The sequence below is a fragment of the Balaenoptera ricei genome, chromosome 6, assembly GCF_028023285.1.
Source record: "Balaenoptera ricei isolate mBalRic1 chromosome 6, mBalRic1.hap2, whole genome shotgun sequence".
NCBI lineage: Eukaryota > Metazoa > Chordata > Mammalia > Artiodactyla > Balaenopteridae > Balaenoptera > Balaenoptera ricei.
The window spans coordinates 113179712-113204235 of NC_082644.1; the positions used below are offsets into that span (position 1 = coordinate 113179712).

The window sequence follows — 24524 nt, forward strand, 5'->3', positions numbered from 1 at the left end:
ATAGATAGCTAGTGGGAAGCAGCCACATAGCACAGGGAGATCAGCTCCGTGCTTTGTGACCATCTAGAGGGGTGGGATAGGGAGGGTGGGAGGGAGATGCAAGAGGGAGGAGATATGGGGATATTTGTATATGTATAGCTGATTCACTTTGTTATAAAGCAGAAACTAACACACCATTGTAAAGCAATTATACTCCAATAAAGATGTTAAAAAAAAAAAAAAAAAGAAGCAACCAAGCTATCGTTCAGTAGGTGAATGGAAAAACTGTGGTATATCCATAGAATGGAGTATTAGTCATCATATGAAATATGAGCTATCAAGCCAGAAAAAGACATGAAGGAACCTTAAACATATACTGCTAAGTGAAAGAAGCCAGTCTGAAAAGGCTACATATGGAATGATTCCAAGTAGCCTACATTATGGAAAATGCAAAACTACAAAGACAGTAAAAAGATGAGTGGTTGCCAGAGGTGAGAGGAGTGGGATGAATAAATAGAACACAGGGCATTTTTAGGCTGGTGAAACCATTCTGTATGATACAATAATTAGAATTTTACAATACACAAAGTGTACCTAATGTAAACTGCTGACTTTAGTTAATCATAATGTATCAGTATATGTTCAACAATTGTAACAAATGTACCACACTAGTGCAAGATGCCACTAATAGGGAAAAATGAGAGGCAGGAAGGAGATAATGTGGGAACTTTATACTTTCTGGGCAATTTTTCTGTAACTCTAAAACTGCCCTAAAAAATAAAGCCTATTAAAGAGATTTAAAGGTAACCGGCTTTAGAACTATAAAAAAATTCGAAATAGAAAATAAAGAAAAGAAAGAAAGCATAAAAAACAAAGCTTAAACAAGTAGACTGACATGAAACCAACATGTCAGTGGTTATGATAAATGTTAGTAAGATAAACTTCCCTATGAAAAGACAGTGACTTAGACTGGGCCAAAAAGGAAAAACCTCACAAAGGTATTCAACATAGCTAAAACAAAAAGGCAAAGGTAAAAGGCTGAACAAAGATACACTGGACAAGTACAAAGAAGAACAGTGGAAAAAATAGCTCATTGTTACTGAAATAAAGAAAAAGGCAGGACACAATACATAAATAAAACAAATCGGACTGCTTTACACTGAAAAAGGTACAACTCACAATAAAGATATGAAATGCATGAATCTTTTTGTGCACTGATATATATATATATATATATATAAAGTGGAAACCGCTGAAATCTCAGGAGAAAAATCACACACACACACAAACACACACACATGCAGGAAACTTAATTCATTTCTCTTAATCATTCATGGACCAAAAATAGTCAAAAACTGTTAAAAACATAATAGTAATTAAAAATGCTGATTTGATAAGTATATATTGAATTCTGTAACCTATAGAGAATAATTTTTCCAGAATCTGTAGAATATTTATAAAACATTACTATATAGTAGGCCTCCCAAATATAGATAAATCTCTAAGCAGAAATTTTATAGGGCACATTTTCTGGTCAACATTCAATAAACATAAATCTACATAACAAAGTCAAAATTTAAATATTCAACTACCTAGAGACTGAAATGATTTCATTTAGCTTCTTCCAAATAGATTTTAGTTTCCTCCAAAATCAGTGCACCAAAATAAGCAGGAAATTATCTTAAATACCACACTCCAATCTTGCTCAAGAATTAACAAGTGTTAAGAGTCAAGGAAGCCAAGAATTCCAGCCAATTCTCCATTCCTTCCCAGGGGCCACAGCCTACTTCCATAGACATTTTTCAAGGCACAGAGACAGGAGAACAACCTTCTCAAATAAATAGTTTTCTTGAAAGTAAAGGAAAGCTCTCCCATTCATCTAGCAATTTGCCCCGCTGTGAATGAAGAGCTCTTCCACAGGGTCAACCCACTGGAAAAGATCAAGTAAGGATCTATTCCAACACTTAAGTACAAACAAGCTAGAAAGAAAATAACCCTGTACTTCACTTCCTGACAGGAACAGATCCCAGGTATTTACTTTATAGACTGTCTTATATCAAACAGAACTGAGAAATCCTCTGTCACATAAGAGGTGCAAAAAAATTTCAAAAGACCACGGCTTCTTTGGAGTCAACGTAATTTTGTAATTCAACATATACTTACAGAGCAACTGTTTTAAAATGTCAGCATGCTAGGTACACTCAGGAATATAAATCTTAATAAGATATACTCAACTTCAAAGGTTTACAAACTAGTACAAGAAATAATCTCTATTTGGGGGGTTCAGAATTGGTAATTAAATTGTTTGAATCTTCCTTAGCCTTACTAATTTTTGGTCTGCTTTGTTTATCAGTTTCTGATAGCAGGTATTGAAATTTCCTGTTCTGACTGTGGATCAGTCAAGGATGCTCCTTAAAATTCCCTTAAAATATTCTGAGACTATGTTGCTAGATGCATACACAGTCAGAATTATTATATTATCTTGGTGGGCTATTCCTTTTTTCATTATGTAGTTTACCAAAATATCCCTATTGATGTTGTTTTTGCCTTAAATTCTACTGTTTGACTCACTGCCACCCTCCTCCCCAACCCCCTTTTGCCAGGTGGAGCTGAAGACTCTGACCCATGGGAAAGGAGATGGCAGAATGTCTGCTTGACAGCTTTTGGACTGAGAAGGAAATAAGGTTCTGTTTTTCTTTTTTCTAATTAAAAAAAGATTTTATTAAGAATTTTATTTATTTATTTTTGGCTGTGTTGGGTCTTCGTTGCTGCACGGGGGCTACTCTTCGTTGAGGTGCGCAGTAGCACCTCATTTTCTCATTGCAGTAGCTTCTCTTGTTGCAGAGCATGGGCTCCAGGCGCACGCGGGCTTCAGTAGTTGTGTCACACGGGCTCACTAGTTGTGGCTCGCGGGCTCACGAGCGCAGGCTCAGTAGTTGTGGCGCACGGGCTTAGTTGTTCTGCAGCATGTGGGATCTTCCCAGACCAGGGCTCGAACCTGTGTCCCCTGCATTGGCAGGTGGATTCTTAACCACTGCGCCACCAGGGAAGCCCCAAGGATCTTTTGTAAAACAAAGGTTTTTAATTTTGTTGAAGTCCAATTTATCTTTTTTTTTCCTACTGTGGATCATGCTTTTAGTGTCATGTATAAGAACTCTTCATCTAGCCCTCAGTCCCAAAGATGTTTTCCTTTATTTTCTTCTAAAAGTTCTATGGTTTTACATTTTACATTTAAGTTGCAATTCATTTTGAGTTAATTTTATACAAGGCATGTGGTTTAGGTTGTAGTTTATTTTTTTGGCTTATGGATGTCCAACTGCCCAGCATCATTTGTTGAAAAGGCTATCCTTGCACCACTTAATTTGTATGTGCTTTTTTTTTTTTTTAATATTATCATATGACAGTTTTTTTTTTAAATTTATTTATTTATTTATGGCTGTGTTGGGTCTTCGTTTCTGTGCGAGGGCTTTCTTTAGTTGTGGCAAGCGGGGGCCACTCTTCATCGCGGTGCGCGGGCCTCTCACTATCGCGGCCTCTCTTGTTGCGGAGCACAGGCTCCAGACGCGCAGGCTCAGTAGTTGTGGCTCACGGGCCCAGTTGCTCCGTGGCATGTGGGATCTTCCCAGACCAAGGCTCGAACCCGTGTGCCCCGCACTGGCAGGCAGACTCTCAACCACTGCACCACCAGGGAAGCCCCTGTATGTGCTTTTAATATGAAGACTCATTCTTATCTGCCTTCAATTCCGGGAAATTCTCTGGCATTATCTCTTCAAATATTGTTTCTCTGCTGTTCCCTCTATTCTTTGCTTCACATATGGGAGGCTTTCGATCTTTCCCCCATGTCTCTTAACTTACCTTTCCTTCTTTGTATCTCTTTGTATCTTTGTGTTGCATCCTGAGTTGAATTCATTAGTACTATCTTTCAATTCATTTCCTCTTTAACTGGGCCCAGTCTAAAGCTTATCCAACATACTTTTTTTTTTTTTAACTTTCATAACTGCATTTTATATTTCCAGAACTTTTAATTGGTTCTTTACTAAATCCACCTCTTGATTCTCATCTGCTCAGTTTTGTTTCACAATTTCCTAGAAGTTTACCCATGGGTGTTACTCCTTCATCATTTTGATGATTTTAAACATATTTATTTGAAATTTATTTTCAGATTGCTTTATTATAATTTTGTTGGGTGTGAATTTTTCTCCGGATTACTGTCTTTCTTTCTTAGTACTAGTTATACTGGTTTGCTTTGGAATTTTAATTTGCTAGCTCTTCTTGAATAGGAATGCTTCCTCTCTTTTTCTCTCTCCCTTTCTTCCTCTCTCACGCCTCCCTGTCTAATGCCACTGTCTTCCATCTTCATCAAAGCAGAGGCCTCCAGTCTAGAGCCAGGTCTTACACTGGCAGCTCAGGGTTCCTATCCTTTGGTGATACTAGGGACACTAGGGATATCATAAACCCAGTCACATCATGGCCAGGTCCTGGTCACAGTGCTATCTTATTCCTCTGCCACCCCAGAAACACAACTTGAAACGAGCCACAGACCCAGGCAGCTTTGTTCAGTTTCTTTTCATAGGCAGGACAATCCCACCCCAGCTCCTAGTTTCCAGCAGTGAGACTTCCTCTAGTCCCCATCCAGGCATGAAGTTCCTTTGGTTCCTATATCCTCAAGCAGTGTTTCCCACTTTTTTTGACATCTTGGGATACTTAGAAAATAACAGCATGTGTACGGCACACAGATAGATGGATGACTCTGTTCCCTACCCAGGAATGATGGCTGGAGGCTCTGACTACCCTCAGACCACCTAGTTGCCCTGAAGCCTGAGAAAAATCAGTATTTCACATACTGGTAAACTCATTCACAGCATGTTCCTTTAGAAGTAATGCTCTAAAAGAATCAACTCCCAGCACACTCTGCCTATTTCTGAACTTGGTTCTGTTCCTAGTCCACAGGATGGTTAACTGGTTATTAAAATACAAGTATGTCAACAACATACTCCATTTATCATTACTATGTATTTGAAGCAGAATACAGACTTTAAAGCATGAACTTAAAGGGTCATCAATAACCAGAAGTCTGTGCTTTTCCCTCTGTTTAGAGCACCCTCCTCTCAACTTCTCTGCATCACCTTTTCCTACTCCTTCAGGTTTCCGTTTAGATGTCACTTAAGCAAGGTTGCTTTTCATGACTCCAGTCTCACCACCAAGTACGGGGTCAGATCTTCTCAGGATTTTGCATGTTACTGTATTGTATTATTATAGTATTGTATTATCATTGCCTAGTGTATTGTGTTATTATTGCCTATTATTATTACCTTTGACAATAACCTCCTTGATGGCATAAACTGCCTTTTTCACTTCTGTATTTCCAGATCTAGCACAGTGCCTGTACTAAGCATGAACTCAATAAATATTTTAATATCACCTATAACAGAGTTCCATGGTAAGGACTATAATGTAATAGTGAAGAGTGGGGCTCTCAAGTCAGAAATTCCTGGGTTTAACAAATAACAAATGTTGACGAGGATGTGGAGAAAAGGGAACCCTTGTACATTATTGGTGGGAATGTAAATTGGTGCAGCCACTGTGGAAAACAGTATGGAGGTTTCTCAAAAACCTAAAAACAGAACTACCATATGATCCAGCAATTCCACTCCTGGGTATATATCTGAAAAATAACAAAATACTAATTCGAAAAGATACATGCGCTCCAATGTTCAAAGCAGCACAATTTACAACTGCCAAGACATGGAAACAACTTAAGTGGCCATCAACAGATGAATGAATAAAGATGTGGTATATATATACACAATGGAATACTACTCGGCCGTAAAAAAGAGTCAAATTTTGCCATTGGCAGCAACATGGATGGACTTGGAGGGCATTATGCTAAGTGAAATAAGTCAGAGAAAGACAAATACTATATGCTATCACTTATATGTGGAATCTAAAAAATACATCAAACTAGTGAATAAAACAAAAAAGAGGCAAACTTACAGATATAGAGAACAAACGTTATCAGTGGGAAGAGGGAAGGAGGGGCAATATAGGGGAAGGGAGAAAAAAGGGTTATTATGGAATTATATGAAATCACGTGTGTGAAACTTTTGGAAATTGTAAAGCACTACAGAATTTAAATAATTGTTCATTCAATTAAAAAAAAATTCCTGGGTTTAAATACCAGTTCTACCACTTACTGTGTAATTTAGAAAAGTTACTTGGCCTCTCTACACTTTAGTTTCCTCATCTGTAAGATGTATGTCACAGTTCAACTCCTATTACTCGTTGTGTAACCCTGGGCAAATTCCTTTGCCTCTCTTGGTTTCGGTTTCTGCATCAAGCAGTGTTCTAAGGATTAACTCAGACAACATACATCAAGTAACTAGCACTTGCTTGCTTCCACTTCACACTGAAAAGGGACAGCACCATAGCTCAGCCTTGAGCACAGCTGCAGACTCAACCCTTTTCTGAGCCTACGTGGTATCTTGGTTGAAAAGACTTTCTATTGCCATAGGAGCAATAAGGATTATCTTCATACCCACAATTTTTTCAGGCAAAGTGGAGGGCAATGTCATTGAGAACTTGAAAGGGCTTCCCTGGTGGGGCAGTGGTTGAGAGTCTGCCTGCTAATGCAGGGGACACGGGTTCGAGCCCTGGTCTGGGAAGATCCCACATGTCACGGAGCAACTGGGCCCGTGAGCCACAACTGCTGAGCCTGCACGTCTGGAGCCTGTGCTCCACAACGAGAGAGGCCGCGATAGTGAGAGGCCCGCGCACCGCGGTGAGGGGTGGCCCCCGCTTGCCGCAACTGGAGAAAGCCCTCGCACAGAAACGAAAACCCAACATAGCAATCAATCAATCAATCAATAAATCTTTAAAAAAAAAAAAAAAAACTTGAAAGAATAATTTTAAGTGCAAATTTAATGTTCCTAAAGGAAACACACACACACACACACACACACACACATACACACATGCACACACCTGACAGACTGCACCATTCTAACTCAAAATGTGAGAAGAGAAAGTCTCCATGAGAATCCATTTCCAAAATGAAGGCATCCACTACATTTAGCTGTATCCCAAACCCTACTGCTGGGAAGGGCACATAAAACTAGGAGAGGATGCCTGTCAGATAAGAAATTCAAGTATGGGAGAACTAATGCAGCAAACTACTTTAAAGTTCAAGTTATGATGTACAGATACAGAGACTCTACTTTCAAGCACTACGTTTTTAATATAATAGTTTAATGAGGAATAGAGTCTAGTAATTGAGAGAAAAATTGGTCACTGACTGATAACAAAGAAAACTGTAATTCAGACCAAAAGGAAATAAAGTAAAAATCTTGGCATCAAACAGACTGGAAATCAAATTCTGACTCTGTCATCTCCCACCGGTGTAAACTTCAGCAAATAACTCTCTGATCCTGAGCTTCCTCCTCTGCAAAATGAGGATCATGATGCTCACCTCACAGGAAGTGGGAGAATTCAATGAGAAACCAGGTATGAAGTGCCCAGCACCATGCCCAACTCATGATTGGTGCTCAACAAACACTAGTTCCCTCCACTACCGCCCATGCTCCTTTTATCAGCAAGCATCATAAAAGGGTTTGGATCCTGCTAAAATGCATTTCCTCATGTCTGGATTCACAAACTTATCAGTCTGTTTTGCAAGCAGACTCTCTGAGATAAGCGTGAGTTACACAGGCCCAAGATCTGGTGAGCAACCTGACCTGGATCAGTGTGGACGTCTGGCTCCCAGGCCAAAGCCCAGAAAGACTGACCGGGCCCAGAATGCAGCATGGGTGGCCAGGAGACAGCCAGAAACTAGAGCAGCCAAAAAGAGGGAGGATTACTTGAGCTTCGGCTCCCGTCCTTCGCTTGTGTACTGCCAACAGATGAGCCCGATCAGATCCTGTACCCTGGCGCTGGCCATTGTCACCACAGTCATTGGCAGCAGTCTGTCCTGGCTTGAGTGCAGGGGGAGGTAGACATCGATCTTCTTGGTTGCTGTTGTGCCTACATGACCCTGTGGACAGAGCACATGCATGAGGGTAAAGCACACAGTTCCGGTCATGCAGACCCTACTGAGCTACAACGACTGCCCTCCAGGGCCTGTGTTCTCATCCTTGTTGCACATACCAGCGTATGAGCCTAGGGTGGTCCCACAGTGGAAACATTGTCTAGTTTTAAGGTTTTTTTTTTTTTTCTTCTTCTTTAATTTTAATTTTCTAATGTTCTAATGGATCCAGCTCTGCCAGCAGTAAGGTAAATGAGCACTACAACTAAAGTAAACAAATTAGAGCGGGGGGCAGACCTAAGGTTTGGTGTCAGGAGATCTGCTTTGTTACTTATTCAGTGTGACCTTGGAAAAGTCATCATCAGAACTTGGCATAAGCTGCCCTCCCTGAAAACTGCCATATCACTCCTTGAGACCTTGGGATAAGCTGCCATATTCTCCAAGGAAGCATTTAGCAGTACTGGAACCAGGGGCTTGCCTTCTCAGAGATGATGGGGGCTAATTCCATTATGCAGTACATCTGTTACTTCACTCATCTGAAGTGAAGTTCAAGGGTCTCTGGTCTTATTACTGCCCTAATCACCATACTCACACTGATCTACATGTCCCTAATCCCTCCCACACACCTCTCTCTCCTCCCTCCCAAACCCTCCACTCCCCTCTGGAACTCCTGCACTAATCAGCAAACTTCCATACATCATTACTTCTTTTTAAAAAACATTCCCTCCACCTTTTTGCCTTAATTGAAACCTGCTGATCATGAGGATACTACTTCCTCTGCTGTCCAGAAGACTGTTTTGCTTTGTTCTTTTTAACCCCCAAATCCTTAAGGCCAGGAGGTGGAGTAGGTATTCTTGTTCCTGCTACTTCCAAACTATTAATTCTCCTTTCTTACAAAAACCGCTGTTCCTTTGAGACCCAAGCCATCCAACTACACCATCCTCTCCCTCTCCTTTTCTGTTACCCACCAACATTTCTTTGGTCATTCTCCTCCCTCACTGAAGGCCTGAGCTCTTGGCTCACAGTCTTTCCCACCCCAATTCCTGTCACCATTCTTGGCAATTTCATCTAAAAGAACAATCTGTCCAATACGCAAGTGTCTCAATCCCTAGACCACATCATCCCCAGTGCCTTTTCATCCACCACCTCAAATCACTTATTGTGGTGGGTACACCAGAGATCTGCACTAACTCCAAAATCTCAAGTTAGAACATCCACTCACTGAATACACTTCTTTTATAATTTTATTTTTGTTTATTTATTTTTAAATTTTGGCCGCACCATGAGGCTTTCGGGATCTCAGTTCCCGGACCAGGGATTGAACCTGGGCCATGGCAGTGAAAGCGCCAAACCCTAACCACTAGACCACAGGGTTAAAACCTGAATACACTTCAATATACCTCTACTTCATCTGTTCAAGTAGTCCCTCAAATTCTCCAACCTATAATCTGTTGAACCACCACCTTTTAATTATCTATCAGTCACCCTTATTTCCCAATGCCACCCTCCAGATTACATGAGCCATTATAATCGTTCCTTTGCAAATACAGTTTTAATACTCTCTTCCTCCACTGGACACAATTCACAGAACCCCAATCTTGTATGAACCCAACCCTCTGCATTGCCCACCTAAACATCACTGGAGAAAAATCATATAACTGTACAGATTGATTTTACTTTAAATTCATGATGATAAACCTCAAACAGACACTCAACACTGTATAGCAAGCCTATTATATCTCCTGATCCAACCTGAACCCCGCCTGAGACCACTAATGCATACTTTTGCTTCTCTCCTCAAACTTCCCATGAACCTCGCCTCTTGACCTTCAGCTCCTGTCCTTCCCTCGTGTATTGCCAACAGACGAAAAATACTGTGGACCCTTGAACAACACAGGTCTGAACTGCGAGGGTCCACTTACACGTGAAATTTTTTCACTTGATATGGGCTACAGTACTACAGGATCCACAGTTTGTTGAATCTGTGGATACCAAACTGCAGCATCAAATTTGATCATATTACACTCCTGTTGAAATTCCTTCAGTGAGTGGCTCCTATGATACTCTGAATAAAATCCAAATTCCATGCAGTGTGCAACAAAGCACTGTGTGATCTGAACCCTGCCTAGCCCTCCAACATCATCTACTGCCACTCTCCCCCCACCCCCCAACCCCGCGCTTCAGCTACACCAGCCTTCTAGAAGTGCCCTGAATGTGTGTACCTTGCCTGCTTCTTCCTCTTTTAAGGCCACAGCAAGTGCTATTCACGTATCTAGAAGGCTCTTTCTCATGATTTTTGCATCCTCTATTATGTGGCCTCGGGCAGGTTACTTAACTCTCTGTTCTTCCATGTCCTCATACATAAAATGATAATAATAGGACGTGCTATCTATCAGAGGGCTGACTCTTGTGAGGATTATTATTATTGTTATTCAAGGCTCAGCTCATATGACCACTCCTCAGAGAAACCTCCACTGATAATCCTATAGAAAGAAGACCCTTCCACAGTTATCCTCTCACACATATCCTGTTCATTTCCTTCATAGCACTTAACAATTTGATATTATATATTTATTTATGTACATCTTCAGTGTATACCTCCCCCACTAGCCTCTGAGCTTCCATTAGGGGAACCATAATAACGTCTGCTTTGTTTACTGCTCTATACACAATGGCTAGCACTGTGCCTTGCGCACAGAAGACTCTCCAAAAAAAATCTGTTGAACTACAGAATGAATGCATGAATGAGTCAAATGCCTACTGGGACACATGGTAGGAACTCAATAAATGTTAGTTTCTTCCATCCATCTCACTTGCCCTTTTCTATGGGTCTGTTTCCTGATAGCAGATGGAGATGGAGGGACTTGAGCAATCAAGTGGTTCCTTCGTTAACACTCTATACCGAATTCTATCGATCTAAGGTGGGAAAAAATATCAGAACTAGGGTAAGGAAATACATAAAATCAGTTTAAAAAACATTTTTAGAGAGATTCCACTTCTCAAACAACCCAGCATCTAATATTAGATCCACTGGGTTTTTTGTTTTTTTTTTTACTGAGTCTTCTCTCTATGTTATAAAGCAAATAATAAAAAAGTAACTCTCCTACATAATGCTCTCTCCCTATCCCGCTCACGCATACACATGCGTGCGTGCACGCACACGCACACACACACACACGCGCGCGCGTATTTTTCAACTTGGAAGTAATAACTCCAAGGACTAGCAAAGATGTCTCTAAACAGCAAGTGTTTTGATCCTGTCAGGCAGTCAAAAGGTTAAAATTAAAACAGTGGCAATCTTTCTGGAGTGGGTTTATAGCCCTCTTACCACTCTCTTCTCAACCTCATTTTCAGAACCCCTAATTGCTGTCACTGCTCTCTCTTCTTATTTCTGTTTATTCCTCCTCCTTCTTCTGAAGAACTGGAGCTGAGGGGCTATAGGAATCACAATACCTAAAGATACAAAGATTCAATGAAATGACAAATGTGAATGTACTTTGCAAACTATAAAGTGCTTTAGAAATGCAGCGCAGTACACTAGAAAGGACCTAAGTTTTATAATCAGACCCATTTCTATTACTCAAGTCTATTACAAGGTCACATGAGGCCAAAGATGGATGCTATAGGAGCCCTAATAATAATACTTATTATTATAACAAAAGCTAGCATTTATTTAGAGCTAAATAAACTCTGCTAAATGTTTGCCTAAGTTATCTCATTTAATTTTCACAATCACTATAAGAGGTAGGGTTCTATCATTACCCTCATAATATAAATGATAAAACTAAGGATTATAAGACTACAGTCATCTGCTCAAGATCTCATAACCAACGTGAAGAGCCGGGACTCAAAGCCATGTCTGTCTGACTCAAAGGCCTCTACTTTAAATATCAACACCTTCTTTCACTAAAGTTTTCCTAAATATAATCAATTCCCACTCTCCAAGGCTTGAAAATCATCTCCCCCTCCTTCTCACTAACATGCCCACAGCACTGCCTAAAGCAGTCTCCTACACAAGGAGCACCCTGAGGAGCTGCCCAAGGAGAACCGGTAAGGACTGAGACTCCGGAGGTCATTGCCACTGTCAGCTGACTGCAGGGAAGTCACCACTGTTTAGGAAATGAAAGCAGATAGTTACACGGTACTCCTACGCACCCCTTTACCCTCTTCATTTCATAGTGAAATAGCAAGTGTGGGGAAAACTATGAGAATAAATATGGCAGATACTTATTAAATGAATGAAGCACTTTATCTTTTTAATCTTCTAATTCCATCTTGAGGCACTGATGACGGGGGAAAAGTGCCTTGCACAAACCTTGAAATTATATATTTTTTAATAAGGAGCCTCTTCTGAAAAAACTCAAGGTGGTGGCAGTTAGCTCTATCTAATAGTCCCTGTGTTGCAATATTTAGAGAGAATCATCTAAAACATAAAACAATCCATCAATATAATAGAAAGTAATTAACTTATTAAAAAAAAAAGTGACCAAAGGATTAAAAGTATTCATCACACATCAAGGCAAGCAATATTCCAAAGAGTAACATCTAACTATTAAAAAGCAACTAGGGCTTCCCTGGTGACGCAGTGGTTGAGAATCTGCCTGCCAATGCAGGGGACACGGGTTCGAGCCCTGGTCTGGGAAGATCCCACATGCCGCAGAGCAACTAGGCCCGTGAGCCGCAATTACTGAGCCTGCGTGTCTGGAGCCTGTGCTCCGCAACAAGAGAGGCGGTGATAGTGAGAGGCCCGCGCACCGCAATGAAGAGTGGCCCCCACTTGCCGCAACTAGAGAAAGCCCTCGCACAGAAACGAAGACCCAGCACAGCCATAAATAAATAAATAAAAATAAATAAATAATTAAAAAAAAAAAAGCAACTAGCAATAAACAAAGATCATATACGATTTCACTGCATGGCAATTTATGTGTTCCACAGAATTGGGGAAATGGAGGCATAATTAGAGCACAAGGAAAGGGTCACCACAGAGACAGGGAAAACTGGTTTAGCTCCATCTTTCCCAATCACTCATGCATTCAACAAACACGCACTGAAACACCATATTGGGCTCTGAAGACAAAGTTAAGTAAGACAAAATGCAGACCTTCATCAAATTCATGGTCTGTTGAAGGTCTATACTGTACATTGTGATCAAAGCTTTAAGAGGGAAAGTACAGGCTATTACGAGAGCTCAGAAACAACCCAGACTAAAGGGGGTTGGAAAAGGCCTCCTAGATAAAAAAATAAAAAATAAAAAACTTACCCTTCCATCCAACAGAACCACTAACCCAAGGAAAAGACACTTACTGTATTTAAACACCTTCTATACCAATATACAAAAAAGTGAATATGAGTTCTCCCTGAGACAAAGGATTATGAGCGTTTAATTTTAATTTTCTGCTTTATATTTTTCTGTACTTTCTATACTAAGCATGTTATTACTTTTATAATTAGAAACAAAATAGTAAATATTATAATTAAATAACAAAAAAGGAGATAAAAAGAACTACTACACAGAGCTTAAGAGTTTTAGGTAAGAGAAAGAGAGGATCAACTTTGAAAATGTAGCCTATGTTAAGGCATCCAGCAGAATTTACTAAGGACACATTATGTGCCAGTTGCTGTGACAGGCTGTTGGAAAAAATAAGTTGAAAATCTAACTCAGACACCTTTCAATGGCAAGTTAAGTAATTTTTACCAAAGAAAAATGAAAAGTAATAAACCCATATTGAGCTAATTTGGAGTTGAACAACTCTCTCCAGAGCAGCCCCTAAATCAGGAAATGGCCCTAATTCAGGTTTTAGAACAAAAAGAAAAGTATTCCTGAAGCAAAACTATTCCTCAACACAACTGCAACTGATAAAGACCAACTAGACTCCAGAGTTCATACCACATGGCCTGTCCATGACTTGATGGCCTAGCAAATGCAGCCAAAATTTCAAACTCAACATGTCCAAGACCTGTTTCCTCCTTCAGCTTTGTCTCTCATTCTATATTTGATCTCAGTTAAGGCTTTCACCACCTACTCTGTCACTCAAGCTAAGAACCTTAACTCTTTTTTCTGTCTCATCTTTCAAATGTCTCTGAAATATCTCTCAAATCTTCCTCCTCAATGCCACTGCCCTAGTTCAAGCTTCATCATCTCACAGCAAGACTACTGCAGCAGTCTCCCAACTATCTCCCTGTCTCTAAAATCTCTCCTCTCTCCAAATCTTTATTTCTTTACTGCTATCAAAGCGATTTTTCTCTAATCACTGAACATGCCTATCACTCAGAAATACACGATGGCTCTCCCCAGTGTTAGCATTCCAGCTCTTTAGCATGGCAGTTAATACCCTTTGCAATCTGGTGTCTCAATGTATCATTAATAAAGTATATTGAAGAGAGGTTCAGAGCATAGATTTGGGGTCAGCCAGATCCAGGTTTGAATCCAGACTCTGCCACTTCCTTAGCTGCTAGACCTGAGACGTTGGGCAGGTAACTGTACTTCTCAGAACCTCCATTCCCTTTCTTAGAAAAGCAAATAAAATGTATATAAAATGCCTGACACATAGCCGCTAATCAAGAAGTGTACCTCTTCTTCTGTCCTTCAATTCAAATGTCTCCTTTTCCTAGAAGGTGGAAGTCGAAATTAATTTCCTCTTCTCTGCCCCCTAGCAATCTGACTTGCATAGCCTTATGGCTTCATTTTTTCTCTACCTACCATTACAACCTCCTTCCCCACCCTCCCATGTAACTGTAAAGGGAAAAACTGTACCTCACCCATTTTGTATTCTCCAAGGGCACAGAATATAGCAGGGGTGTGGTGTTAGCTCACTGCATTGAAAGAAGTCCTCACTGTCTCTCAAAATGGACCCACCACACCTAGCACTTCTCTCGTATCCCAGGTAAACTGGCTATACCTCTTCTACTTCCCAGGCCATTCTTCAGGAGCCCTCTTTCTCCTCTAAAATATCCCCAGCACCTAACATAGGGCTGACATATAGTAGTTACTTACACATATTGATGGAGTGAATGATTAATATTCTTTTAACACATGATTTTTAAACACTTGCATTATATTATAGCATATAGAGGTACTATCAACCTATTCCCTTATTATTAAATGGATGTTGTTTCTAATATTTCACTGTTGTGAATTATATTCTCAGAAACATTCTCTTATATAAATGTTTGTACACATATTCTAAGGAGATTACTAGGCCAAAGAGTATCAATGCTTTGTGGCTTGTGATATATACTGCAAAAGCTCACTTTTTAAAAAAGTGTCTCTATGCCAATCATGAAATATCAGTATTATGAACTATAGGTCACCCAATTAATAATTAGTTCATGAAATGTAAAGATAAAAAATTTTAAATAACTTCTATATATGGAATATGAATGGGTACAGAAATGAAATACATAGAATTTGAACATGATGAATTAAAACATTACGTCTGTTCCAGATTTTTTTCCCATCTGATCCCATTAATTAAAATAATATACATTTTGCTGCCTATCATAAAGTTAATTTCAAAATTATGTACCTGCTAGTTTCCAAAATAGGGGAAGCAGGAAGAACAATAGATGGCATTCAGTTCAAAATCATCTTGAATTAAGAAACATCCATATCAACTGAGTTAGCTGAATTAAGTCTTAAGGACAGAAGGTTCAGTTAACAGCACTACTTAACATCAAGGTTTGTCAGTAATAAATTGAATATCAGATCTCAAAACTGTTGCTAAGTGTTCAATTTCTCTGTCAAGGGAAAGGAACAGAGTAAGGATAGACAGCTTGGCTTCTGCAATTAAAGAGACAAAAAGCAGGCAACATTATTCCATTAGTCACAACTGCACAAGCAGATCATTATATGTAATTCTAATGTAGAAATAAATATATCAGTGTATCCAGACAATATAATGATGCAAATTGATAAAAGGGTTATTTGTAGCCTTCAAAACTTAAAACTCTCTTAAAGGAATGGCTGCAGTTCCATTCCACCAGTACCTTCTTCCCTCAACAAGGACCAAAGGATGCTATAGTCTACCAATGGCCTAGTCTTTAATAACATGATACCCAGACTTGGTACAGGGGTCTCAGATTATCACTACTCTGATGATGATTTAGGGACTTCATTTAATCAGAGTAAGGATTTTAAACAAAATCAAGCCTAATTCTGGTCGAAGCCAGGTTTAATTGACCATGGCTACATGAAGAGGAAACAAAAACCCCAAACCCCATACTGAAGCATTCTGCTCTCAATAAGTGCTGGCTTTATGAGCTCAGGCAAAGAACTCACTTTTGTACATTCAAAATGGTGGCACTGAACTTATGAATAGATTTTGTATAAAATTCTATGACAAATCCATTCAGAACTAGGGGCTTGGCTTTGTAGTGCTATCTTAACCCTCAATAAATCAGGAATGCTTAAAGCCTATTAAATTAACATTTCCCTGATCTGGCACCTGTAGTCAAGTTAATTTGTCAAAAACATTCCTACAGTTTGTCACTGGACACTGTATTTTCTGACAAGTTAAGTTTAAGATAAAATTGACAAAATCTCATTAATTTTCTCTGAATCACCAACCTTGGTTCCATTAAGCTTTTATTATTAAGAACGTCAACTGTCACTCTTTCTTTAACAAGGTCAAGTTCTGGTCTGGGTACCTCCAGGATTCTTATTCTATTAATAGGGACAAGCGAGGCATTGCAGTGTGGTGGTTAAAAGCATAAGCTGTAGAGTCAGAAAGACTTGGGTTCAATTCTCAGCAATGCCACTTACTGTGTGTCCTTGGACAATTTTATTTAACCTTTCTGGGTCACTATTTCCACACAGAAATAGTGTATTATAAAAGTACCTCTTCGCCCTCACACAGAAACGAGGACCCAACATAGCCAAAAATAAACAAATAAATTAAAAAAAAAAAAAGTACCTCTTCATGGATTTGTTGAAAGGATTCAATGAGACCACGCATGTAAAGCACTTATCACTGTGCCTAGTCCACAGTAAATGCTCAGGAAATGCTGGCTGTTCATTAAGTTGCCTTTTTTCCCCTCTACTTTTACATTCATAGACTTAAAAAAAACCAAACAAAAAAACTTTATTACCATTCATACTTTTAAAACTGCAGGGAGGGCTTCCCTGGTGGCGCAGTGGTTGAGAATCTGCCTGCCAATGCAGGGGACACAGGTTCGAGCCCTGGTCTGGGAAGATCCCACATGCCGCGGAGCAACTGGGCCCGTGAGCCACAACTACTGAGCCTGCGCGTCTGGAGCCTGTGCTCCGCGACAGTGAGAGGCCCGCGCACCGCGATGAAGAGTGGCCTCCGCTCGCCGCAACTAGAGAAAGCTCTCGCACAGAAACGAAGACCCAACACACCCAAAAATAAATTTAAAAAAAAAAAAAACTGCAGGGAATTTTAAGGGTCATCCCCTTCAAAACAGTTTCAGCAAATGGTTATCCTACGACGTCTCCTGAACACCTTCCACTGATGAGGTCCCTGCCACCCTCTGAAGTGGACCCTTGGCTTCAGTCTGCAGGCAAACCGTTTTGACGGCTAGAACTTTTTTTTTTTCATTGAGGGACACTTTCTCTGCAGATTTTCCTCACTGATCTTAGTTCTAGCCCTCAGAAACCTGGAACAAACTTACCTCCACTTCCACAGACACCCCTTCACATACATGAGGTCCTCAAACAAAGTAGCTCAGTTCCTAAACACTGCGGTACAAGCCACGCTGTAACCCTTCTCAGCGTACAGCACAGTATAGAAAGTTCATTTCCCTCGGCTTTTCCCAGGCTGATGATTTTCTTGAATTTTCTTTCTGTAACATCTGTGACAAATATAAACTTATAGTCCCGAACCTGAAACAAGAAAGGGGGCTGCTGCTCTCACGTAAAGAGCCTCCCCATTTAAAATAAACCCGCCATAGTTTGATGCCTTGTCTTTTCTCACTTTTGGAAGAAATGCCTAGAGCTACTGGTTTAAGCAATCTGTTATCAAGTGAAATTTGAGTAATAGCCTTGAATAATTCTTTTTTTCAAGACATCAAGTGAAAGACCAGCAATCATTCATGTTTAAATACAGGTAAGAAATTTTACAAAATGGGGGTGGGGGGTGGGGGGTGGGGAGGGAGGATGAAGGGAAAAAAAGAAAGCCTACCCATACGGTATCTGGAATAAAAACCGTTTTCTCGAAGTCTTAAATTCAGAAAGCAGTCCTTGAAAATGTCTGTTTTTACCATGACATTTTACGATTATGTTTGCTAGGGACCTCTCTGCAGAGTCTACAGAACTGGTCTGGACCCATCCCTTCCAGACTTGAGCTGTGTAACTTTGGGCAAGCCCATAACCTCTCTGAAAGTCAATTTCCTCAGCCATGAAACACGGATGAGACTACCTCAATAGACTCACTGGACGTACGAAGCAAAAATAAAGCATGTTAAAATGCTCTGTGAACTGCAAATTGTCATACAATGTCAATTATTTATTATTATTGTTACTTATGCTGTTGCTCAGACCAGGCAGATCTTCAACAAAAAGTCCCTTCAAACAAGATTGAGAAGCGGAGGCGATAGGAAAAGATCTCTATTTCAGTCTTTAAGAGAGAAGAGCCATAGCATTCTCTTCTCATTCAGCCTCAGGATGGTTACAGCCTGTACCAGGAGGTGCTCTCACACAAGCACAATCCAGTCATCTGAAAGCATAATGGGATGTAAAGTGTCCATTTTGAATTTTCATGGCCATTGTGGGATTCTTTAGATCATTAATGTTACACAGCACTTTGCATTTAATTATACAAACAATGGGTTCTATAGTGATGAGAATATCAGGGAAAGGTAATTTGCATGAACTAAGCCCCATCACCTAGGGTAAGTTTAGGGACCTCTTCATTATTAAATCATTTATATAATAAAGTCAATATGCTTTAAAAGTAAAAATAGGTTTTTTAAAACCATAAAGAAGAGTTACATGTTTTAAACTCTATCAATGATCATAATACAATGAGTCTTTTTAAGATTTAATATCAACTTTTAAAATTAAAACTCAGTGGGGAATGTATACTTGGCTCCATTACTAGATGATGTATCTTTAGAAAAAGTTACAGTATAGCCATTATCATCCTCCTAAATTATATGGAAAATCTGGTACAACCCTCCAAGTACCCCAAGGACAATTTAATTCCAGAGATAGTGAAGTATTTGGAGAATATAAAATTGTATAAATATTGAAGGAAATAATTCAGGTGCATCGATCATATTCATTTCTTGCAGAGTTTCAGTTGGGTAAATGTTTCAAAAGTTTTAAATGTCAATATACAACTTAAAAGTTATATTGTGTCCTTGATTTTGAATAGTTTTTTAAAACCCACAAATTTATATACTGTAGTAGGTTCATGATTGTTTTAGCACTTTAAGACTCAATGTTTCTTAATGATATAATTCAAAAATTTCACTGAATCATAATTCAGTAAGTCATAAAAACCTCTTAAAATTAATCTTTCACGCATATCTAGCTTATCCAAAGTTAGAATTTAATTAGATGGCCTTGGCGCAAATGGGCTTACTACTTTATTTGCTCAATCAGTGTATGTCTCTTCAGTAATTATAATGAATTCAAGTCCCTGCTGCAACTCCTAGCAAACAATGTAAAAACATCAGACAAAATGGAAATAAATAGCTTTATATTTCTCCAATTACAACATTCACTTTCATCCTCAAAATGCACATGTGAAATAAGTGGGATAGGCGTTATTCTCAATAGGAAAAGGCCACACAAAGGACCTACACCCCTGGTGACAGAGAAAGATGCTTGTCTGCAGCAGAAAATACATGTTTTTTACATTATGAAAATGATACAACTGCAAAGAGCCAACTGAGAAAGTTTGCATTAAACAGTTTGAAAGTACATATTGAAACATAAATAGGGGCAAGAAAAAGAACTAGATTATTATTTATTTAGAACAACACTTCCTGTTGGGAAGACTCACTTCTAACTATACATAAAATTTACAATTGAGAAGAATCCAAGAAGTCTGACTCTCAGGCCTTTATCCCACGTCTCCGAGATACAATAAAAGGAATACTTCTTTGCTGTTGGGTACATAGAAGGGGCTCAATAAATCCTTACTCACCATGTTTCAGAGGTTAAAAACACAGGGGAACACCAGCTCCCTTAAGAGTAGGCAGAACCCTCTGCTTCTGTTCTCAAAAAGCAGTGGTCAAGTGCCAACTCATGGGGCCCAGAGAATCCTTACTCTTGGGTTAAGAGCCTCATCAGTAATTGTGAGGTGTATCTGTACTAAAAGTGGCTACCCAGGTGGCAGTACCCAAATGTGCTTTGATGATGACAAAGGAAGAAAAAAACAGTTTGGTCCTTGGAGAGACAGGCAAGCTGCCTATGACATCAACATGGCACAAGCTCCAACGCAAGCAAAAGGTCTGATGAGACAAAGGCCCATCTCAGGCTGCAATTCTCTGCGGAAACAGGCAGCGCAAGGCCTGCTCACTTGCAGGAACTGACAAATCACTCGGGTACCAAGGTCTCCCGGGTTTCTCCTCAGCCCTCTGGCATTATTTCCCTCCTGTTCGTCCTGAGTCTTAGTCAGTCCGATCTCCTCTGAGGTCCTAACTAAACCAGACACAGGGAGAATCGGGATTTTATCTTATTAAAATAGATATGGCTAATTTGTCTTTTCAAATTCATTTTAAATTAAATTGGATTTCCTCGGAAGGCTGCTAGGTCAGTTCCCCTGCTGAGAAATGCAGGACAAAGGTTAATTGCACGCCCTTCACCAGCTCTTCTACTCTCCTGGGCAGGCACTGATAACCTGCCCCCGAGAGGTGGGAAGGCTTCAGTTTATTGGGTGATAATGTTGCCATTAGAGCCGTTTACCATTATGCCAAGAAACATTTCATTTTTTTTTTACCTAAATAACAAGATATGATAGCAATAACAAGAATGAAATGCAACAATGTTGCCAATTGGTGGTTAGTTCTTCTAAAATGCAAAACCCAAAGAATAAGACCTAACCTTGCTTTCCTAAAAGGCCCCAATAGATGCAAATGTACACACCCTCCAGGAGCAAACAGTATCATGGTTCCAGTGTAAAATTCCATTAACATTTTCACTTAATTTATCTCGTTTAAACTGTCTATGTTCATGAAAATTTAACCCAGTAATTCCCTGTTATACAAAGCATAACAGAGTATGAATATTTAAATACAATGTAAATAAAACACTTTATCAATTATATTTTTGTATTCTAAATTAGTGACTTCACTTAGCATGTCTGCCTTGCACAGCATCACACAATTTTTCAATTAAAGGTCCAGATGTTTCAAAGGCTCCAGTAGGCAACAGCAGTTATGAGAAATGCTTTATCTGCATTGTAATCATCACCACCACATCAGCTCCAGGCTGCATTAACATACTCATGTTTTATTCCTGCTCCCCTTCTAACAGAGCAGGTAATTATACAACACAGTGGAGAAACACAATCCTAAGGGCCGGACAGTTTCCTTACAAGCATCCACCTGAGCAACACATTTTCTTAAAAATCTGGGGTGACTGTTTAGCAGGAACACTGATCATGCAGAATAATTTTTTTAAATAAAGAGAGTGAATCACAGCCATACCAAGCTTAGCATCAAATAGTATTAAAATGCAAGATGGTCTGCACATACACACGTTTATGCATACTGAAAATCAACTAGAAGTTTGTATGTGTAAAAACCACTATCATCTGTTAGAATGTAAGCCATTTCTTCTCATTTTTAATGCCAGTGTTATCTCTTGAATGAGTCAACTCTATCTTTATTCTTAGTATTCAAAAATGACAATTCATCTCACCTGAGACTGACCAAGTATAGCAATTATCCCTGTGCCCATTTGATTAAAATATATATATATGAGCAGAACAAAATGCAATTCTGACAGCTGAAACAAAAATATTATCTTTAATTAAATAGTTAAAGAGATTTAATTAAAGAGTTAATTAAATGACTCTCCCACCTAAAAATAGAAAACAATAACCTCTGTTATAAGAGATACTGTTATGCTTAGTAAACATAGTATAATTTAATGGGAAAATATAGTTCCTCATTGTTAAGAGAACCTGCAACAAAATTAACTTTAATTGTAATTTTAAAAATTATTCTATAAACATACTTATATTTTGAAATATTCCAAAAGGAGATGTCTTAATGAAGATGCTATTCAAAAGATAAATGTCTTTACAAATATTAAAACCTCAGACAGGTCAAATCCTAGCAGGTTACACTTCAGCATCTGAAAGCAGACAGCTTCCGTTCTTTCCTGAAGGAACCTTAGGTGGAACATTTTTAATACATCACCATGTCACTTTTTAATGTGCCCCAATCTATTAACCACATGGCAAACTAACAGGGATTTTTAAAATATGAATTTTATGGCTTTGTGCTGGTGATTAATTAAATAAATAGCCACCGTTTCACAAATCATCCCTCTAATTAGTCTAAAGCAGACACTTTGCATTCACTGGTGTTAACTGCCATCTGAAGCTCACAGAAGGGCAGGAATGGTGCAGCACGGCCGCGTCTCTGCACTTTGGAGCCCATTGTCCCAGGATCCACGGCTGGCATCCCACCCTGCCACCCGGGGGCAGAGGTGCCATCTTCACAGGTGCTGCAGTCAGCTGGAATTTGATTCCAGCTGCTCAGAAAAGATGTTCTCCTTAATTATTCTCCCTCACCCTAAAGGAAACAATGAAACGACAAAGGAATAAAGTGCAACCTCCACCTGCAAGGGGAAGAGGTTTCACCAACACAGTTCATGGAGTGAGTAAGAAAGTTGGCTCCAGCTATCTAGTTTAGGAATAAGCAGGGTGGAAGCCTTAGAACTCAAACATGTTATGTCATTATCTTGAACTCAGATATTAAGCAATTACTTCCAAACCCTATTATTTAAAAGACTCCATTCAAAATCTGAAAAGGAGGTCACTCTTTTTGAAACTAAAAAGGATTCAATCTAACTTGTTTTAGTAGCATATTTTAAAAGTTGAGGGACTTCCCTGGTGGTCCAGTGGCTAAGGCTCTGTGCTCCCAATGCAGGGGGCCCAGGTTCGATCCGTGGTCAAGGAACTAGATCCCACATGCCACAACTAAGATCCGGTGCAGCCAAATAAATAAATACTAAAAAAAATAAAAGATGATAATTCCTCTGAAAGCAAATTAAACTTGGAGATAATTTTTAGTGTCAGGGGGAAAAAATCAAATGGGAATATCTAAAGAATTCAATTTCCTTTAGGAAATACATTAAGCAGTTTCCTAATCTTGGTATTTAAACTTCATTAGGTAGGTAGGAAGGAAGGAAGAAGGGAGGGGGAAGGGAGGGAAGAAAGGAAAAGGAAAAGAAAAAGAAAGGAAGGAAGGAAGAAAGAAAGAAAAAGGAAGGAAGGAAGGAAGGAAAAGAAGGAGGGAGGGAGAAAAAGAAAGGGGGACAGGGAAAGGAAAGGCCTAAGGGGAAAGGAGTGGGAAAAGAAAGAAGGAAAAATTCAGTAGGGATAACACACCAAGGTATGCTACAGATTATTCTGTAGAAAAGGCTATCCTCATTTCCCTTCTCTCTAAGAATGGGAGGAGGAAATGACGTGTTGCAGAAAAGATGAGGACCTTGAAGCAAGATAGACTTGTGCCCTCAGCTAAATCATATAATCCCACTTAGCCTCAGTTCCTTCCATCCTGTAAAGGGTTTTAGCCCCTATTCTCTATAATTATAGGGACACTGAGATACTATGGATAAAGCAACTCACATATTCCCTGCACAGAACAGATGTTCAACAAATGACGGTGATGCTGATGGCAATGAGAAATGGGAGGAAGGCAGAGCCTGGGTGACTACAGCCAACACTGCAGATGCTGTGTTTCAAATGTGAAAAAGAGGGACAAAAGCCCAAATGTACATGAACACAGAACATGATCCTCACTGAACTAAAGAAAACCCACATCACTGGCAACTAAGAAGAAATGGTGTAGTTTCTCTAACTTTCATCTTTACTGGACACAGAGATGGGGAGGGGTGTCTTTAAGACTGTTCATATGGTAGAAATTAGATAGAAAATCAATGAACTTTGTATTCAGCAGACCTGGGTTTGAGTTCTGGCTTAACTACTTACAAGTTGTGTAAACTCAGGCAAATCTGTTCACCTCTCTAAGCCTTCGTTTCCCCAACCCAAAATAGAGAAAATAATATATTCTTTGTAGGGAATCTGGAAAGAAGGAATAAAATAGCATACTAGGCACTCTGGCATATATTAGACACTCAGTTTCTACTACATTAAGTTAGATCACATGAAACTCTGATATTCAATCATTTATGATCCACAAAAATTGCAGTTCCATATGGTTTTACCTAATATAGTGACTGAGACAATGAGTAGCATGAACTGGAAAAACAACAGAAAATTTTCAAAAACGGAATGACTTACACTATCAATATAGGAAGACGACCAAGATATAAAAGGTGTTTTTATGACTGGCTCATGATTCCAACAATACAGCAGCTAACATGTAT

At 39.4% G+C, this 24524-nt stretch overlaps 1 protein-coding gene across 3 annotated transcripts in view; it reads right to left on the reverse strand.

The window, feature by feature from the left end:
- MAPKAP1 (MAPK associated protein 1) overlaps window positions 1-24524 on the reverse strand; it is a 236395-nt gene that overhangs the window by 123668 nt on the left and 88203 nt on the right. For all 3 annotated transcript variants that reach the window (XM_059925619.1, XM_059925618.1, XM_059925617.1), the window contains exon 5: window positions 7833-8005. In XM_059925619.1, the coding sequence (XP_059781602.1) occupies window positions 7833-8005 (173 nt within the window). The remainder of the gene's footprint in view (window positions 1-7832; window positions 8006-24524) is intronic.